At 35.6% G+C, this 21,183-nt stretch overlaps 1 protein-coding gene across 1 annotated transcript in view; it reads right to left on the minus strand.

The window, feature by feature from the left end:
• LOC117430191 (rab proteins geranylgeranyltransferase component A 2-like) overlaps nucleotides 1–21,183 on the minus strand; it is a 30,275-nt gene that overhangs the window by 4,045 nt on the left and 5,047 nt on the right. Inside the window, exons 2-13 of the mRNA XM_034049992.3 lie at nucleotides 20,371–20,437; nucleotides 19,785–19,857; nucleotides 18,582–18,706; nucleotides 17,599–17,989; nucleotides 16,641–16,757; nucleotides 16,285–16,405; nucleotides 14,353–14,575; nucleotides 10,018–10,095; nucleotides 4,675–4,779; nucleotides 4,222–4,285; nucleotides 4,008–4,104; nucleotides 159–260 (exon numbers count right to left, since the gene is read on the minus strand). Coding sequence (XP_033905883.3) covers nucleotides 159–260; nucleotides 4,008–4,104; nucleotides 4,222–4,285; nucleotides 4,675–4,779; nucleotides 10,018–10,095; nucleotides 14,353–14,575; nucleotides 16,285–16,405; nucleotides 16,641–16,757; nucleotides 17,599–17,989; nucleotides 18,582–18,706; nucleotides 19,785–19,857; nucleotides 20,371–20,437 — 1,563 coding nt within the window. The remainder of the gene's footprint in view (nucleotides 1–158; nucleotides 261–4,007; nucleotides 4,105–4,221; nucleotides 4,286–4,674; nucleotides 4,780–10,017; nucleotides 10,096–14,352; nucleotides 14,576–16,284; nucleotides 16,406–16,640; nucleotides 16,758–17,598; nucleotides 17,990–18,581; nucleotides 18,707–19,784; nucleotides 19,858–20,370; nucleotides 20,438–21,183) is intronic.

Consider the following 21,183-nt stretch of genomic DNA (forward strand, 5'->3'; position numbering starts at 1 on the left):
AGTGAAAACTGTCAGGGATTTACTGGGACATCCTCCTGCGGAGAATAAAAAACGTACATCACAAAGAATCATTCATAATCCTCTATACATAAATATATTCATTTAAGTCTGATTTTTGACCCACACAAAAATGATCAAACAAACTCTTTTTGTCTTACCCTTTTCATCTGCATCCACATTTTCAGAAAACAATCTGGACACAACTAGACTCAAATCTTCTTTAGCAGTCCCTGAAGATGGACAGGTAAGATGGACCAAGTCTGTCCGCAAGAGAGAAAAAAAAGAATATAATTTTTAAATTTGTACAAACTATTGTTTTTACTGTGCATCAAACACATGTCCAAGTTTTACAGGAAATTCTCAAAGATTAACATTATTACCATTAGATTCTTTTACCAAACAAGAACAAATAAGCATACCAGGGGGCTTAAAGTTTAAGAGACCTCTTCTTAAAATGTAGTATGCTTTTTTTAATCATGCGATACCATTTATACATACTTTCAAATTATTTACATTTGTAGGTGAGACTTAAATTAATGGATCTGTTTTCTGAGCAAGGTAATACAAAACTAACTACTGGAGGTACTATAAATATTCTTTTCATTTTTGCTAATCAGTAAATTCTGATTATTTTCAACATCCCTGCCCACACCCAAGCAAGTGTTGCAATGCTAGAGTTTAACTGACAGGAGAAAACGGCCGCAATTGAATTGAGTGCAGCACACCGGTGAATCCCTTGCACAACTGACAAGTTAATTAAAACAATCACAGTTAATTCAAGGGAAATAATTACATTTTAAAAGGAGGGGAATGCAAAAGGCTCTCATATGGAAAGTTGTCTGGATGGAACACAGTACATTGTCATCAATCAATTCTGTTTTTGTGTAACTTCCTCTGGTTTTTTGTTTGTTTTGAAAGTCATGTAGCAAACTATAAATCCTATATGGATGAATCTATAAAGGGCCTCAAGGTTTTTTGGTGGCCACGAAGAGGCAGACTGCACTTGCCATTGCTGTTTCGACTCGTGCCCTGCAATGCAATCTCAAATATTCTTGTAAATCCAGTTTATGGATGATAACGGTAGTGCAGGCCAAATTGGACTGCTGACAGAACCATTTAAATATACCCCCCCAAATAATAAAACTGAATTTGTCAAAATATAAACCTATATGTATGACAAAATTAATGAAAAGGTACTACCAACACAGCATGGCAAAAAGATGAGGCATATTTTACTGTTGCAATGAGAGAGGTGTAGTTTGCAGGGGAAGCAAAGAAATAAATTAATTATGAATGTACTTTTAAAGTTATTACATAAAAACCTTGATTAAAAATAAAATGTTTAAATAGGATATAATTTAATAGTTTATTCAATATGATTTTAATATATTTAAAACTCCCTTTGAACCACTTATATCATGTCATTGGTGTGCTTACAATCAAAATCTCCAGCCAGATGGAAACAAGGGAAATATCTTGAACTGATAGGCGATGTGATAAAATTCATGAAGTGGTACCTCACTTTCACATTGCAATTATAGTATTTTATAGTGGCGATCTTTTGTCTATTTGTCTGGTGTTTCTACTAGGTTTTATTCATCTAGAACTTTAAAAAAAATATATATATATATATATAAATAAAAGAGGAGTTTGGTAGAAGTGTCTTTTTCAATAATTAACGTAAAGCAAACTTACCATAAAAACATGTATAAAGATATCCGGTCAAACAATTCCTTCTAAATGCATGGAACATACAGGACACCAACAAAAAAGAAATGAAAGAGAGAACTATATATTCTCATAACGTGTAATGTGTTGGGACTGTCAAAAAACATTCTGCACAACGTTAACTATAAATCATCTAACCTTATATAATTTACACATCAACTGTGTACTGTGGCTGTCAACCTTTTCATTACATATTTTGATTGCATTTGATCTAGTCAGGTATGACTGCATTAGTTAGGAGCTTGAACCATTAATCTTTCAGTGAAATACCTTACATGAAGAGAAATTATTTTGCTTCATGATTCCATCATTACAGTGTCGATTTCTTAGGGCAAATCAAGGAGTTTGGTTTCGCTCAGTCAGAAACAATGATTATATGAAAGCCATTTTCAAAAGCTGATTCAAAGCATGTTTGTTAGGATTCTAAATGTTCACCTTTAAATTGAATTTGCTCCATCAATTCTCATCTGGTTCCCAGTAGCTGACTGATCCCAGACCTTACTCATGATTCAGCAGCAATAACGTGGCTTGGTAACCTATTCCATAAACATGTCTTATGTTCCACTTTTCTTTGCATTCCACTTGAATGCAGTCAAATCCCATGTTAGAGATTTTGCAAAAAGTACACGATTTCTAATTATCACCCTGCATGTCATTTATTGAGATAAGAAAAAGCAGCAATGATCCCAATGGCATTCCTTGGGTACATGGCCCCAACCAAAAGTACACTCTGCTTCCTGCATTTTAGATGCATGTATTAACTTGGATTCTCACCAGGTTTAAGATGTGTTATGTCATACTCTCTCGCTGAAATTATCCTTGCGGTAACTTCTTCGGATAAGTCCAGGATATGCAAGACCATTTCTGAATCACTCCGCTTGTCTTCTATAATGTTGTTAGTAAATACATAATCATCTAGTTTTACTCTTATGATTGATTCAGTTAATTAACACGCTATGAAGGTAAGGCTGTAGTTTGTTCCCCCTTGATAAATATCGGTACCGTATTTGCAATCCACCAATCAGCTTGGACATCGCCTGCCTTTTGGTCGAAAATCACATCCAGCGGCCTGGAAATGACCTCCCTTGTTTCTAAGTTATATTGGGTAGATGTGGCCCAGATGTCCTTGCTTGTGCAAACTTGTATAAAGTATTCCTTGTTATTGTCTTCTCATCCTCTACTCTGGTACCCCTGCTGTACTTTAGGGTCACCAGCAAGGTATATAGGGCAAACTAATGGTTGAATTGCAATGACAGTCAATAACTAGCTCCTGGTGTGTAGCCATCACCTTACAAACACAACACTGGCATATAGCATCTGTACATACTTTCATTTTCTTCACTTGCACTACCCCTATATCTTAATACTACTGCTCAATTTATTAATATTGCACACTTTTTTCTTTATGTAAATAGTGCCTGTTATAACTCATACTTGCACAACAAAGAACAAAAAGATGATAAGACAGTTTAAAGTGCACATTATGATGATGTGTTAATTGAGGGGTGTGCAGAGAACCCATTACTCACTCGGGAACCAATACAAATATTCATACTACGATTCTACTCTGATGATGTTACCAGAAGAGTGTGTGGGGCTAAAGTACCTGAAAAACCAATTTCATGATTTTGACTCAAACTGTACTCAATGTGCACAGTTGAAGTGGAGACCACTCAGATCAGTTTGCAAATCTTCAATAACAAGTAATAGCAAAATTACTAGTTTATTACTCACTCAGAAAAACAGCCCATTACAGACATTTGTCTGTACTCGTGGCTCGGCCTTAGTGCTAATATTATAAATACAAGGGAACTATTTTGTCTTCTGAATGACAAACACAGTACAAATAATGGTCCTTGTGTGACAAACCCTTAAATTGAGGCCTGTACCTTTAAGAGAATAAGGTATGTGTCTTTAGCATCTCTGCCAATGTTAGACAGTGTGTGCACACAGCGGGAAAGCAGCTACTAAGACAGCGAGATGGGACGCTGGCACCAAGTAGCAATTTGGGTTAATGAGTAAAAAATGATGGTCATTTGCTTAAATGGAGCAATGGTTTGCAAACATCGGATTGTAGACTATACAGAGAAGCTCCTCCAGGCTTTTTTTTTGGCATGTACTTGGTCCATGTTATAGAAGAACTTATGACAAAGACAAGATAGATTCACACTTCATGGTATTTGTAATGTTACCTGCACTTGTTATGAACAGTGTATAAGAATAAAGTTCAAGTATTTCAAAAATAAATCTGAATATAGATTTTTTTTTTTTTTACTTACACGTCCCCTGCATACTTGTCATGGAAGAGGAACAGAGTTCAACAATGCGGACGGCAGGACGGCCAGGCTCCAGTGGGGGAACCGTTACAAGGGAAATCTGTGTAAAAGAAGCACAAAAATAAAGCATCTAAAAAAAGTGCCCTTTTAAATTACTGAATTGATTACAAAAAATTGTCCAATTGATGTATCTAACCTCAAGCCTTTTCAATATTACCTGCTGATCCGACTCTGCCTTCAACAAAGACTTATCCGTGATGAGGACAGCTCTAGAAATCTGTCTAATGAAGAAAAAGAAGACATCTAGTTCAAATATAGATCAAGGAAATACCAGAACCTTATTCTAGATCTAATTGGGGGGGGGGGGGGGGGGGGGGGATGCAGTAATATCTAGCATGAACATTTTTTCATAAACTTCACATAGATTGGTAAATAATAATTAGGATGATTTCTTTGTATACCAAAGCTTCTACTGGTACTCATGTAAGAACTGAATAATAAACAACAAAATATTGCCTGAAAGCAACATTTAGCAATTTTAGGGTTAACGGTGTGGGTATGTGGGAACAGGCAGAGGCAGTTGCCTAATTTGGGGAATGTTTTGGACCACCAGATGAGAAACCCTTTGGCTATGCTGTAAAAGCTCACCTGCACATTTCCTTTAACTCACCTATGCTGGACACTCTTGCGCTGCTCATCTGCCACATAGCTGTCTTCCACAATGAAATGTTTGCAGCTGATTCGCATGCCAGAAGTGTCGATCACTGCTTTACATCTGGGGAAGCAAATAAACACATGAAAAATAATTTAAAAATGTGGTTGTTATAAATGCATAGCTAAGGCATGTCCAAGAATTGTTTTTTGAACAAACAGGATAAAATGTATACAAAACGAGAAAAGTGTCATGATAATAAATATGCTGTTAAGTCATTCTTACAGTGCAATTAAAATTATACTTGCCACATATAGTGGTGTCTTGTCAATCAACACATTTATTTCAGAGCAGAACTAAAAACAAGAATTATACAATATCCGAGACAGGGGAGTATTATCAACTGTGCTCTTCTTTTACATGTTGTGTTTCTTTCCATCAAATATTAAAGGATTACATTAAATATAAGTAGCACACAAAGGAAACAGATGTTTAACTTAAACTAAGTTTGCTTTACACTTAAACTACATAGCTTCTAACAAGACAATGATACCAACTTCTGGAAAGTTAATACACTTTTTACTGTTTTTCTTTTTACATACAGATCTTGTATCCAATCTATCCGTGTATGTTAAATAATTGGTTTTGAATCAAGAACATTGATTTGAGCCAATTATAATCAATATTACAGCCAACTGGAAATGCATATTCCACCAAATAAGTGGATAATTATATTTTATTTATGAAGTGTTTAAAAATACATATGCTACAAGAAGTATATTTATGAAGGGAGCTAAATTACAAAATTAAAAAAAAAAAAAAATTCACTTTTGTTTTCAAAAATAAATATCAGTTAACCCTGCACAAGTTGCGAATTTTGAAGTGCTACCATTGTAAATTAAAGAACTGTCCCACAAAAACTAAGAGAGAGCGTGTGCAGAATTTTCTGCAGAGTAGGAGTAAAGTAATTATGGAAACAAAATCTGTTCCCATTGTGAACAGAACCTTAAATCGTAGCACCATACTACAGTTCTACTTGTATGGCGAGATGCTAGTGCGCAGACAGAATTGCCTTTGGCAAATGTAATTTACTTACAGTATGACCTTCTTTCAATGTGTTTTAAAAAAGGTTGAATTGTACAATACATCTCCTTGTTATGTCAAGAGTTATAAATGTGTTTCACAGGGCTCATTATCCAAACTAATGGGCTATGGGTGACATCCTTGAAATGGACTTCACAACACAATAAAGCTAAGCATATCACGCTGATGTATAATATTTTACCAAAGCACGAGTTCTTATGTGAATTAAGATTTATTAACTTCAGTCATCCTTCAGATTGACACTTAAAAACAGGCACTTGGGAGACACTGAGGCCACTATACACTGCATAGACAAAATAAATAAATATTATAGTTTATTTTCTTAAGGCATTGACAATATTATTACTTACAATTATGGAGTCAGGTCAAAGATCTCTAATATATCAATTGAAGACAGCTTCGGGATTCATACACCTAACCATTAAGTTATTATTTAAAATGAAAAGAGGCTGTTCAACCCATATCCATTAACACAGTGGTTCTTTATGACAATATGATTCCTCAACCAGAATGCTCCCTCAATCGCACTATCGTAATGTATCAATCTGTTCGTACCACTGAATCACAGAGAAATTAGAAATTATGACGCAGGGCTCCAGACTGCGACTAAACTGGTTGCAAACCTAACAAAAACATTTTTAACAACTGTTTTTTCAGGGTTAGGCACAAAACTGCTGCCTCGACCTTTAAAAGCATGTGTCAATATTTAGGAATGTGACATGACGTCGGTCTGTATATATATATAAAAAAAAAACGCATCTCACATGTTTTAATAAACTGAAGTGCGAGAAGGACGGGAACAACTAACGTGCAGAGAGGTATTAACACCAGCAGAATAAGAGAACCCCAGTTTCTTGCAACAGTTGTGATGGTGACCAAACGTGCGAGTACTGTAGTGTTAAAAAAAAAAAAAAAAATGCTTAAAATTAACAGTTGCATTTACGAAATTTAGAAGAACAGTGAAAAACAAAAATAAAAATACACTTTGGTTTGCACGCGTGCCATTAACAAAATGCCATGGAAACTTAAAGAAAATAATGAATGAAAGGCTGTAATGCAACACAAAGCTCAACAATTAAACAAAAAAAGGTTCAAATAACATATCACACAGAGCTCTTTTTCATTTGCCATTTTTTTGAAACTGTCGCGCAAATTTTGGTGAGATGGTAAATAAGTGCAAGGTATTTTTGTCATTCGCAGCAAATATGAACATCTGATTTTTGTATCCAAATACATTTAAAAAAATATTTGTTTCAATATTCATATTTGTCCCAGCACTAAATAATAATAAAAGGACAAATACAAATTGCAGTTGTGTGAGTTTTTTTTAAAGGCAAAGTCTTGCTCTTTGATTTATAAGCAATTGTTTAGTTAAAAGTTACATTTGCCACATATTCCTTTTTTTAATGGATGGAGAGTTATTGTTGGACAGATGTTTGTAATGAAATTTTGTTCATACACTTTCATTTATTTTTTTGGCCACCAAAAAATTTGATTTAGCAACCAGAATAAAAGTTGGTGGTTGCCATTTGGCCACCCTGCTTATAATGGATATATGAAAAGGTTTTGCGGTTGTGAAGTGAAAGAAGTAGATATGATAGGGTTCTCAAGCCTTCTCACACCTACTGGTGGCTGCACTTCTTTCTACCCTTACAAAATGACAGCAACCACCTCATACCTGTTACGGACCATTGTGCCTCACTGCACAGAGAAAATAAATAAGCTGGAGACTTTGTCAGTACTATAACACTAACACTAGCAATAGCCCCACATGTTATAGGACCATTTATACAGAAAGTTAAACAATTAGCACATTTTAATAGTACACTAAAAGTAATCTTCCTCATGTTCAAACAACCACTGCTCGGTGTAAAACTAAAACTAAGCCAGTGGAAATGATTGTAATTCCTATCATGCTGTGTGTCTCACAGTAGAAAGCAGTTTTCACATCACACTGGTGATAAATACCTTGCTTTTCATCTAAGATTCACTGTAGATTAATTAATTGGTTTTATTTCTGTACACTCACAGATTCATATCAACTGCCTTGTTTGTGCTGTCAATCTGAACAGCTTTTAAAGCAACACCATTCAAGCTGTTAACAGAAAAAAAAAAAATCTAAATCCCTACAGAACCAAAAAAGGCTCCACACATGCTCATGTCTATTTCACTCAGTGGTGGAACAGTCACTGTGGACAAGATTGATGCATTGCAAATCTGGTCTGTAACTAACTATAATTTAGCATATATGTCCATTGACAGACCTGTTTCACAAAGCAGAAACTGACATTCACTCTAGAACATTGAAATTGCCCCACCCGAAAGGAGCCGGCTTTCATTGAGGAAACTTGATGTTGGCGTCTTCTATGGAAAGCATTACACTTTTCTGTTGGAACACTGTTTGGATATGTGTGCGCCACTTTCCCGTAAAAGAGACAATCTAGCCTCAGTCAGGCAACGCCACACTACAGTGACGCTGGCATAATGGGTGGGGCACCATCAGTTACGCATCCAGATCACCCCTTCTTGTTCAAAGCAACAGGGCAGCCCGACAATGCATATGCCCAATAGTGATGCCCTTTCTATGATGCCATATTCTAGCAGGACAATGCCCACCCACACGTCTCAAACATCACAAAAGATGTCCTCCCAACCTGCTGTGACAGGACTGCAATTGTGTCAATAAGAGGAGCCTGCTTGTGGAAAGGGTGACCGACTGAAGACCGTCCATGACTGTGCACACCATACACCACCTGGTGGCACCACATACACAAAACTCTGATCAATTACATAGTAGACCTGTACCAAGTTTCTAAAATAGTAACTGCCATACATGACTTAACCATGTGTTTAGTAATGTTCTGTACATTCTCAAACTACCAGAATCATTTCAAATAAATTAATATTTGTATGTTTGATACAAAAGGAAAGATAATAAAAAGTCAGTGTATTTTAGTAGTTTCCCATGTCAAACTGCAAGCAAAGAAACACCAAACGATACAAAAACCTACACAAGCATTTAAAATAATGTATAAAAAAAAAAAAGGCAGCTCCTTATTTTTAATTCAAATCGAACACAAAAAGCAAGTTTAGTTAAATGTATTTAATTAAATTGTAATTAAGAGAGAACTGTTATTTGCAAAGCAGGTTATACATTTTTGCAACAAATCATTAAAGACTTTAAAATCAGGGGAAAATCAATTTAACTTGACTTGCTTTTTGTGTTTGGTTTGAATTAAAAAGAAGGAGCTGCCTTTTTTTTTACATTATCAATGAAACAGAATAAGTCTCCTTTAAGTTATGGGAGAAGAAACTAAATTATCTTGTTTCACGATCAACCCTTTCCCAAGAGTTAAGAAACTGAGTCAGCTTAAAAGAACTTTAAAAAGGGACATCACGTTGCGATCAAAAATAAAAACCTACACATTTGAACTATTCCACGTTTGGTTTAAACTGCCTATATTTTAAAACTTTCATGAAGTTTTACAGTAAAGTTCTCTACATCCTCACAATTAATTGTGTAACCCATGGGCCTTTCGTTTGGGCTCAAAATCAGGCCTTAAAGCAGACACAGTAGAATCTGTATTCGGACACCTTAAAAGATTTACTGCCAAAAATAGCACTACATATCATTTTTGTTGCTGTACATTTTATAAATATATCAGTAAAATATAATAATGGATTTATAAACACCGCACTCCATTAAACAATAATCAAAAGTAGCCATATACTATTATCAGCATTACATGCTGGCCTGTTCGCTACTGTACAGAGGAAAGAATGTATATTAGGCTAACCTAGTTTATGACAACAATCTACCTTAAAACTCATTAAAGTCCTTTCTCTCAGAATGACACGCATTATCAGCAGTGATTAATCTGATGAGACTTTAGGTGAACTCAATTTTTTAAAATGCAGTAACAGAGGGCTTTTTTGTCTTCTGATGAAAATCAATTAGTGTAGGTAAGGCCACAAGGAAAACTAACATCACTCATCACTGGCCCCCTGGCAGCAGAAATGATTGGTCTTCCAAGCTCGGGTGATCAGGAGCTTTAGTGCTATCTCAGGAAAATTAATTTCGTATCTATATTCTAGGCCCCGTTTCCATGTTTGGAGGACCAATGCACAAATTACTTTTAATCAAGGTTGATCCCAGATTATTAACGAGAGTAAAACAGGATTTGTATTTCATAGGTGGACCAAGCATATTTCTTCTTTTTATTAACCGTGTGTAAGGTAGGTTAATTCAGCACTCACCTCTTTGTTTCTTTGTCTACCACCAAGCACTGCACTACATGTCGAAGACAGTAGATTCCACCGAAAACTGCACACATTCTGCAGAACAAAAAGAAAAAGCATGTGGACATCTTTATCAGAAGTGTCATTTTTGAACTCGCAATTCACAGGACTTCAGCTAAAACCAAATAAAATATCACACCAAGCTGTGTATTTTGTCATCACGTGGTTGAGTTTTGTTTTCTTCATCTTACCTGCTGGCAAGGCTATATTTAGGATTTGAGTCATCTTGAAAGGTAGAAGGTGACATTGAGAGAAAACAATATGGGTTTAGAACTGTGCCTTTCTCCTAGAAAAGTTTACCCCAGTAAATTTGCATGGTAATTTTGCAGTGTTCCCCTATGCTTTGTTCATGGTTTTTACTATACCTCTCCGAGCTTTACAATGCTTACCTATTTGGTTACATGCTTTCTCTTTGCTTCATTACACTTTGTATGTTTTTACCATGGTAAACTTTTATAAGGGTTAGCTTTTTGTTTTGTTTTCTGTTATAGGTTGTGTTTCATGCAGTTTTCAAAGGGTGAAAAGTAATTTAAATGTTCTTTAAGTTTCCTGTGTGCTTGGTTTCCAGATAGTATCACTGTACTAATTCCCTCTTTTTTGAGTTTTTTGGTCCACTGTGACTACTGAAGCATTACTCGTACATTTCTCAACATGTAAACTCCTGTGGTGCCTTTTAAAACAACAAAGAATACAGACCACAGGCCTGTATCAATAGGTTATAAAATAACACTTGAGTTATTTGATTTGGGATAAGCTATTCAGTGAGGCACCAGTTATTGTTGGGTTCATTTTCAAATGTGAAAGCTGTCAAATAATTAACATCTATCCAGGCTGTATTATAAAAGGAGTAGGCACTGCAGTATATCACTCAGCCTTTTAGGTCACAAGCCGCTAATGAACAAGCTATTAGATATTATCTGTGCTACTGTTGATACATTATGTATAAAATAGGGATTACACTTTACAGTTTATAATTGGCTGACCTTGGAAATTTAGAAGCCAGGGAAAGTTTGATGCACTTTAAGAATTAAGGGCTGAATGTTTTGCTCCACACCATTTGTACCTTATACCAGCCTCATTTCCCAAACATTAATTATAAAACATGACATCTTTATACGTTGGTTATGATACAACCGTAAACAATTATCTAGACAAGCTGATGTCTTTACAATAGGCCATTCATGCAATTTGGCCTTGGTATGGAAAACGAGGGAACCCTGATGCCATTAACCCTAAATGACAGATGTTTAACTGGTATTACTCTAATTAACTGTCTGCTATCTTCAACAATGATCCCATTTTTTGCTGAAAGACAACACCAACACTGTTATTTAGGTTCACCTTCGTCCCGGAGACATCAAATTAAATTACTGGTAAATTAACAGTTGTGAAATTTTTTAGACCTGTAGCCTGCGGATCCTTACAGCCTTTAAATGCCATTTCAGTTCCTATCAAGGCAGGAATCAGAGAATGTGATTTTTTAATACAGTAGCAAAACAATAGGACCCATTAATAGCTGAACTTTTGACAGCACTATTCGCAATGATTTATGAGTTTGTGTATAATTTGATTATTCTATTAATTCCACTGATTACTGTTCCAGCTAATGTGGTGAAGGTCACATCCACAGTAAATCTTCATTTTATCCACATATACCGCCCCCCATCCCCCCGAAAAAAAAAAGAAAAAAAAAATGTAACAAGAAGCAAGCAGCAGCAAGACAACACTACACCACCTTGTGAAATACAAAGCATACCTCCCTACAAATTGCCTATGATGACCTTTACATTTGAATACAGTACTCTCTGTTAATGCTGCAGATGAGAACCACCGACTTTGCTAATCATGTTCAGCATTATATCGAGAATCTGAGTGGTTGTGGTGTGGCATTATGGAGCAAATACCAGCCATAAACATACCACCTAATAATCAGTTGTGTGGAATTGCTGGATTTCCATCCAACTTTAAAGCTCAGAGGAATCTGTTCCAGAAAAAGTACTGTGTTTGTTGGCTGGAAACAGCATTAAAGCAAAGATTTGTTTGCTACTGTTCTTTTGTTAATATAGCTGAAAGAGGAGAGTCAGAACCAGGCATGCATATCCCATGATGGAGGAAGCAATGCAGAAGGAAACATTGCTATTGTTACTTAATCGTTAATTAGGGAAAAAAAGCAAACACATTAACAAACACATTTAGTGGGCTCCCGAGTGGCACATCCGGTAAAGGCGCTCCATGTGGAGTGCAGGATGCGCCCTATAGCCTGGAGGTCGCCGGTTCAAACCCAGGCTATTCCACTGCCAACTGTGGACGGGAGCTCCCATGGGGCGGCGCACAATTGCCTCAAACCGACCTGACTGAGAACCCAATACTGGGCTCACTGGATGTAATCCCCTAAATACAGGCAAGACAGGGACAGTTACCTGCGGATTTATATTCTCTGGTGCAAATTAGACTATGTCATATGTGTAAGGGGTATTCCTTCCTCCCAACTAAAATTTCTAAATCTAAACGTATGGCACAGAAATAAGCTACACATCAGGTTTTATCAGGATAAATAAAGCTATATTTTTTACAAAATTACTTTCCACATAAGTGGTGGATTTGTGATGACCAGGTGTGGCCCAAAGTAAGTGCAAATGACTGTTAGATGTAATATTATACATTAAACACAATACTACACACACAATTTGGCATACAATTAAAAAGGTTAATAAGGAGGGTCAATAAATCACCCAGGTGGAAAACAAAACCAGGAATAGCAAATTGTTTTAGGACGGCATTAAGATCTGCTCGTCTAGATAATTAAAATGGCCCCCTTCTCTGGTTTTAATGTTCTTGCACAAGGACACACTTCCTCAACTGAAGTTATTGCCAATGACCACATTTTGTATGGTACGTCAAAAGGTTATTTACAAATGAAAAAGTATTTTCCTGTCAAAACTTTAGATATAATACGAGTAAGGACACAAAAGCCTTTCATATCTTTATTAAAAGCCATGCTTACTGATCTGTGAATAACCTGAAAAAATGAAGATTATTAAGTTGCTTTCCCAATCTTTCCATCCATCACCAAAGTACAGGTTTCAAAGTGATGGATTATCTTATCCAAGTGTGAGTCTTCCCTCAAGAGCAGAACAAACAAATGAAGCACATAAACCTAATCAGGCTTTATCCAGTTTAATGTTGCAAATACAGTATTTTATAAGTTTGAATTGAAAGGGATAGTTAAATAATCATTTGTAGTGCACATTTTGTATTCTTTTGTTAAAGGTTTGTTTAATCATATTGTGAGGGTATAACAGAATACAATTAAAAGCCTACAGATTGCCAATGTGTGTCAACCACTGTAATTTTAAAAAATAGTCATTTTGGTTTAAAATGTGATTACAAAATTGAAATGATAAAGCTTAATTTATACTGATTTTAATTTTAAATACTAAATACAATATTGAAACAAAATATACGTTCTACCAGAAGTTTCCTGAACTGAAGCAGTGCAGTGACAGAGATGACAAAGGGAGAGAGAGTTGTACAAAGAGGATCTCATTATTATCATTATTATTATCATTATTATTATTTAACTGAACACATTCTTAGTGCATTATTGATAGGAATAGTACCTGAGATTTGTGCATACCCAACTGATTGCTAAAGGGTAAATTTGCATGTGACCACTGTGGCTCTGCTTGGGGTCAGGAAAACATTATGTCAGAGAAAGAAACATTGCACAGCCATGTTTGTTGGGGATATTTTATTTAAAATGTTTGAAAAAAGGAGATGCTTAAAATAATTAATTATAAAATTGCATATACGAGCCTAAAGAAAGTATTCAAAAGTAATGAGAATACTAAATAAAATGAAGGTAAGCTCTATTTTGTTAAACTTGGATGGGGTTAAATCTGTCCCTGCCAGCAATCACAAGTATGGCCATTCCCCAATTAAGTAACTGAGTGTTAACTGGGGAGTGGTCACGTGTATAAAAGGGAAGGATAAATCCTTTGTCTGGTGGTGGAAGGTTGGTGTGTTTTTGGAGCCTGGAGTGAAGGCAAATGCCCAGCCAACAGGTACTGATTGTATTATTTTGTTTAACCTTTTATTTTGGCCCTTGTGTTCTGTTTATTTGTTGTTTTGTTTAATAAAAGTGCACTCTAGTGCTTAAACTGCAGTTTCCTTGTCTTGATGTCTCTTTCCTGCCAACTAATATCTAGGCCCAAGGTGCAATCCTGTCACGCATACGTATTCACTTTAAAGAACACTACAGAAATACAACCAAAGGAAAGATTTAAACATTACCTGCAAAAGCACTGTGGGATTTCCCCATTTCCATATAGGGGGAAAAGGAAGGGGGTGTTTCCATAACGCCCAAGACACTGCAGGAAATTCTGGGTTGCACGGAGGCCCTCGGTGGTTTTATCAGTCTCTGAGACCATGGAGATCGAATGGTGGACAAAGTGCTGCAGGTTTGCCGTTAGCTTTTTCATCTTCAAAAACTCTACAAATGTATGGTCTTTGAAATCTGAAAAGAAAGCATTTGTACACAGCTATTGGTGTAAAACTTAAATATAAATGCGTCAGTATTGTTAACATCCTGGATTGGACGGAGTACAACTCAGCACATGCATTTTTAAAATTATTTGGAACAACCTCAATTGTATCTGCAAGTTCTGAAAGGTTTTTTTCATTTCAGTGTCTAGTGGTTCTGGATCTGTTTTACAGGTTCACAAAGATTTCAGAACATGACATATTGCAGGGACAAAATACAGTCACAGCCATATTCAGCAGATCATCCTACAATGAAGCATATTGCAAAATTATATATATATATATATATATATATATATATATATATATATATATATATATATATATATATATATATTTGTTTTGAAATCAACGCATTAATAAATAGGTGGGTTTTGATTTATTTAATACCTGCCGACAAATACTGCTTAAAGGTAATTACTCAGAAAATACGAACATCGGCACACCCCTAGTATACAGACTTTCAAACAGTCAGTTACAGTTTACAGTACAATGGGGCCTAAGCAGTTGCCATTATGGTAAAAATATTGGGATATTTGTTATACTGCGGCAGTAGTTATCAGCAAGAGATTGTTTCAACTTCTAATGGAAATAAGCAGATTTTTCTAAGAAATGCGCTACTGGTACATTATATTGCAACATAACTACATTTGTCAATTTATTTTGGTCATATTAGTGAGATATTGAACACAGGTTTGACTTACTTGGCACTGCAAATCTGTAAAAGCGAGTGTACTAGTGAAGGTCTATGAAGTCACTGGAAGTAAATAAAGGCTGTACAAAGGGGGGCTTAATTCCATAGTGGCCTTTGTACCGAGGCGGCCTTTAAGCAAGGATTCACATTGCTGGAAGCGCAGGAGCCTCTTGTTTTGTATTTTAGATAAATCAATACAAGTTTATTTTATATTATTTTGAAGTATTCAAATTAAGGTGACTTAATTGCAAAATCATCTTAAATCTCCCACCTTAAAGATCTCTAATGTATCATTAAAATACTATGGTAAATTCTAAGTCAGGGAAATACCAATACTTTTTTTCGGCCCAAAGAGGAATCAACACTGACGATGACTAGTTGACGTGGCTTTTTATTTTTACGTTATAACGCACAAGTAGGTTTATCAAAGTATCAAGACTATTGCGACAGCACACGCAAAATAATACCAATTAAATATTAATAAATTATATATTTATATAATTATATATGTTGCTTTTAAGTAATGTCTTTTTAGAATGTCTGAAACAGTTTGCGATTTTACATTTTTAAACTTAGCTCTTTTTGTGTTGGTTTTGGTAAACGTTCAGTTTTTTGATAAGTGCAAACTTTCTTTCAAGAGACAGCTCTTTGTGTGTACATTTAGACATGCAATTGCTATTCAACAGCTGCACAATTCAGAATGGCGTGTGACACGAGTAATATACGCAACGTCTTAATCTTCTTTTTTTTAATATTAGTTTTCAATTTAGTCAAGTCACTGACCTGGTGCCAGACTGCAGTCAGATTGATTTTAGGCAGAGACTTAAATATAATGCTGCATTCCAGAATAGACAAGTTCTGGATTGTAGGGTAGAGGGTATCACACCATTCATTTCAATAGGGATTTGGTTGGGACCCAAAAACCATGCCAAATTATACAGAATGCCGGTTTATAGAGGGGTTGGATTAGACAGGTTTTACTGTAATACCCAAATATTCTTCAGGATGTTGCTGATAGTCCATACAAAATGTGAGGAACTTCATTAGCATTCTCTTCTCCACCACAGTAAGCTGCTTGCTTGCAAAGACATCTGCTCGTGAGCAAGGCACCTACAAAAGAATTGTATTCAAATGTACAGTGTTTCCTCATTCATCATTTCAATAAAGAAAGGTGAAGAAAAGAATCTCAGTGAAGAAGTTGTTAACAGTTAAATATTCAAATGGGATCACCTTAGGCACACCTTTCATATACTGCAATTAAATTTTGCCTGTGAAATTAAAAACATCTATAGTACCTTATTAGTACAATTTCAATCCAATATGCATGCAAAACATTTCAGATTACCTGCTCCACTTTTCCATTTTGGTAAGTAAGTATCCTGGTAGCATTTTTGAATTCTGCATATCTACTAACGTTGGACTTAATAAGGAGGTCAACCAAAGAGCCCTTGGCATACAGAAGCTACAGAAAAAAGAAAGAACAAAATCAGTGAACGATTAATGATAACAAAGACCCTGGCCACTTACTAACAAATTAGGTTAACGAAACATATTATTGTATGTAAAATGACAAATGGAAAGGTAGGTTTGTTGCCAGGTTACCTAGGTTTGTTGTAACAGGTAAATATACCCAAGTATCGCACTTATTTATCAAGTGCCTTGGAGAAGGTCCTGGGTTGGCCGATCAGCATTTAGCTACAGCACCCCTATGGCATGGTCTAGTCTGGACAAGAGGATCTGGGATATGATCAAGCATCAGATAAATAACCCAAATGTTATTTTTAGGGATGTGAAATTACTGCTGTCTGTTTCTGGTCATCTTGCTGGGACACTTGTAAAAGAGACCTCGTCTCAATTGGGTTTTTTCCTGGTTAAAAAATGAATGAATGAATAAATAAATAAATAAAATAAATCTCAGTTAAAACAGCTGTCAGGTTTTAGCACAATTGATTGATTCTTCTTACTACACAATGCATTTCATTTAAAATGTATTCATTCAGGAACATTCCAAGATCTGAAAGGGTTTGTTAAATAAAATCTGTATGGGCCATTAATCACCAGAAATAGGAGTACTTTTCCTTACTGCCACGCACCTCAACAGTGCATTGTTGTTTTTTTTTATATATAAAGGATCTTTTAGCATCTGTGTACGATAAGTCTTTGCATGACAAACCAAACTTGCAACACAACAAAGTGTGTATACATAAATGAAAGTCAAAATAAAATAAGTGAACCCCAATCACTGACATGCTTTGAACTCAAAGATCACCTGTTGTATTTCCTCTCTATTTCAACAACTTTACCTTAGAAGTTAAATCAACATTAAACCTTCTGCCTTCTTTGATGATCTGGGAATAGGTGATCTTTTTCCTCTTTTTTTCATCAGTACATTCTGAGATCTGTTCAGTTACACCAGCTTCTTGTTTTTCAGATTCTGTAGAACACATATTGCCATGGTTTTCTTCCTGGGTGGATGGTGCATCATCTGTTTCCTGGGCAGAGGCTTGTGAATCACTCCTTACTGGATCCTCTGAAGGAGATGACTCTACAGTATTAGTAACTGTAGCCTGGATTTGTTGACCATGGCAATCTTTTGAACTACCACTATCTTCCTCTGTCCCAGCAGCAGTAACTGAACTATCATGTTTCAACTGCAAGACACCCTCTTCCTGTATATTGTCCTCTGAATCCTGACTGTTAAAAGAAAATAATATTATTAATTAGTCATTTAGTGACTTAGTGAGACTAGGGGGTGAACTATGCATCACAACTGCTGCTGCAGAGTCACTTACTATAGAACCTTGGTTTTACATCTCATCCGAAGGACGGAGCACAAGGAGGTTTAGTGATTTACTCAGGGTCACACAAGGCAAGTCAGTGGCTGGGACTAAACCAGCTGGGATTGAACTAGTAACAAGCCCCTGTTTTTAACCACTGGACCAATGAATGCAAGGATGCGATCAACAATTGTGATCTGTTTCAAATCTCACCTAGAAGGCTGGGGAAACTAATGGTTGTTTTACAGTGATAGTCTGATGCAGTCAACTAGCAATATAACCTTACAGCTTTTGGTTACATAAATTGATAAAAACTTGAAGTTTTAAATCATTTTCATTTTGTATGAAAACACACACACACAAAAAAAACTTCTTCACTGGAGAAGAGCTATTAAGAAACAAGTGCAAGTAAATGCACTTTTAGTGTCTGTTCATTATGAATGTCTATAGGGTTAATAGCCATATTGTCTATTTACCTGAACCTATACTGCTACTGAATGTTTTATTACCTTGCAAAACAGAATACTTCCACGTTCGTTATGGTTTTATCCACAGTGTTTAACAGTATAGCTTCTTCATCTTCCTGAATCTTATCTTTCCACTCTTTAATTTCATCTTTGTTGCAGGCTTCATGCTGTCAGGGAAAACCAGAAAAAAATATAGTATTACCCATACATTTTTTGTATTTTATTTTAAACTTTCCAAAATGCACAGTGCTTGAGTAGTCTATTTCAGGTACTCCTTTAGGTACCTTTAAATGTGTAAACGCCTCTGTTTAGTTTACTAATAATACAGTTTTACAAAATCCATAAACTTTACACAGAGCAACTGACAAGTCTGCATCATTTATCTTCTTTTGTTGATATATTTTGTTGTTATCGCATGCTGGCTCAGTAACATTCCAGTCTATTATTAAACTGCCTTATTTCATGCAAACGTCTCTTCAGGCAAATGCAGGTAAATCTATGCATTCAAGTCTCTAAAGAAACTCTAGAGTCCATAATGCATGGGCTCCAGCCACTTCCTGCCAAATGAATAATGCAAGACTCACTTGTCATTGCCTAATGTAACGGGGAATGACTGCTAGATTTTCATGATGCAGTCCTCAACATTTGAAAGGAAATATTTATTTTTCTACTCAATTTAGAACAGAAGACGCTTACTCCTTCGTCAGCAGCAAGGGGCGCAAATGCACCCCAGCATGTTTAAAATGAATATATCTCATAACTCTAACAATCTTGGGATATCCTTACAAGTAATTCAACTTTATTCGCTTCTATTATTTTGATACCAAGAATGTCCTTGTCAAACAAGAGTAATCCTTCTTCAAATCATTATTTTTATTTTATTTTTAACAATCACTAGTCACTGTAAACTACCCTCTGTCCTAAGTATGTCTTCACTTCGTTTTCAAAATTGCCTACTGGTCCTGGTTTCTGTGCTGTGCTTAAAGTATGGGCTAGGATTAACTTTGTCAACTCCTTTTAGATTTTAAAGACTTCAATATTGTCCCCTTAATACTCCTTTGTTCTAGATTAAATAGATTCAGTTCCCTTAACCAATCTTCTTATCTCATTCCTATAAAACTGGTATTAGTCTATTTCAACATCATTTTCGTGGTGGGCCAGTTCTAGTTGTGTACCATCTGTTTGGCATATGAATCCCACATTCCTACAAACCTTTTTGAGAATGTGTAAGTAAAGAGAGGTTACCTTGTGTTCTTCTATCCAGGACAGTAACCCAGAAAATGTAAAACTGGCCCAGTTTCCTCCATAATAAGCACTCCTGTAGCATAGCACACATTATTAAAAGAAACATAATATATTCCATATTAATGAACAGATTTTACACATCGAATAATACATTGTTATAAAAAAAAAATCAGAATTCTTGATAAGAAAAGCAATACTGTTTTTAACCATTGTCAGCAGCAGGGGGTGCAAATTCCAGTGTGTTTAAAATTAACCCCATAACTCTTTAAAGAGCAAGTGATATCCTTACATGTGATCAAACTTTAGCTGCTTAACCTTTATTTTGATACATGAGAATGTCCTTGTCAGAAATTGGAAAAATTCATAAACAAAAAATAATCTGAAAAATAACTCAAATGTTCTATGAAGCATGAGGTGTGAAAAGAGCGGCAACAGTGACAGTTTTAATTAATCTAAACACAATAAATTTACCGGCAATAAAAACATGGCATTTTAATACTGCAACACAAAACTCATTTTGCAACATTATGTTTATTTTGCGTTGACGCACACATGAAATCTTGAATTTTAAACAGTTCTTCGTTACCTGTCAACATGCAAAACCTTCTGGCCGATTCTTGAACACGCTGCCGCAATGATGGATTCTGGAAGACCTATAAACAAACAGACACATATTTAGTTAGTACAGCGAAACCTCATGAAACTTTGGGGTCACACAATTAAAATACCACCTCCGTAGCTAGGCATATTTATTACCATAGCAACACATTTTATATGCATAAAAAAAGAATATGCAAAACAATAAGGAAACATTTCAAACAGTAGATACAAGCTATGAACAATACCACGATACATAAATAGAAATGTATTCAAATAGTAATACATTTATAAAAAAAAAATTAAAAAAAAAAAAAAAAAAAACAAGTTTTGATTTCATATTGGGGTCTCAGAATTCTCTTGTACTTTGCTTTTCCTCAGTCCCCAGGAAGTAGATTACTTGCAGCATGACCCCTCTTAGTGTTACAGTGTTGTAATTAGCATATTAACTTTGTTCGATTCTACATTAAAATAAATAGGCCATAATGTCACACATGCTGGTTTATGGTGCTTGGGTGGGACATTTGTTGCCCACTTTCTTACAAAGTAGTATCCCTGAATAAGCAAGATGTCCTACAAATGAAGTAACATCCCAAATGGTATCACTACCAATACAGTTTCGCTTGGAATAACTCATTCTTGGAGTTGAGTTACTCAAGAGGTAGACCTAACTGCTTTCATGCAAACTGTTGATGTTCTAACATGACAGAGAACAGGTTGTTTGCTCTAATCTCATGTGCAATGCATCTTATGCTGCGTTACATCATGACATCATGTCTACCTTTTAAATCTAGATGAAGTC

The sequence above is a fragment of the Acipenser ruthenus genome, chromosome 26, assembly GCF_902713425.1.
Source record: "Acipenser ruthenus chromosome 26, fAciRut3.2 maternal haplotype, whole genome shotgun sequence".
In the NCBI taxonomy this organism is placed as follows: domain Eukaryota; kingdom Metazoa; phylum Chordata; class Actinopteri; order Acipenseriformes; family Acipenseridae; genus Acipenser; species Acipenser ruthenus.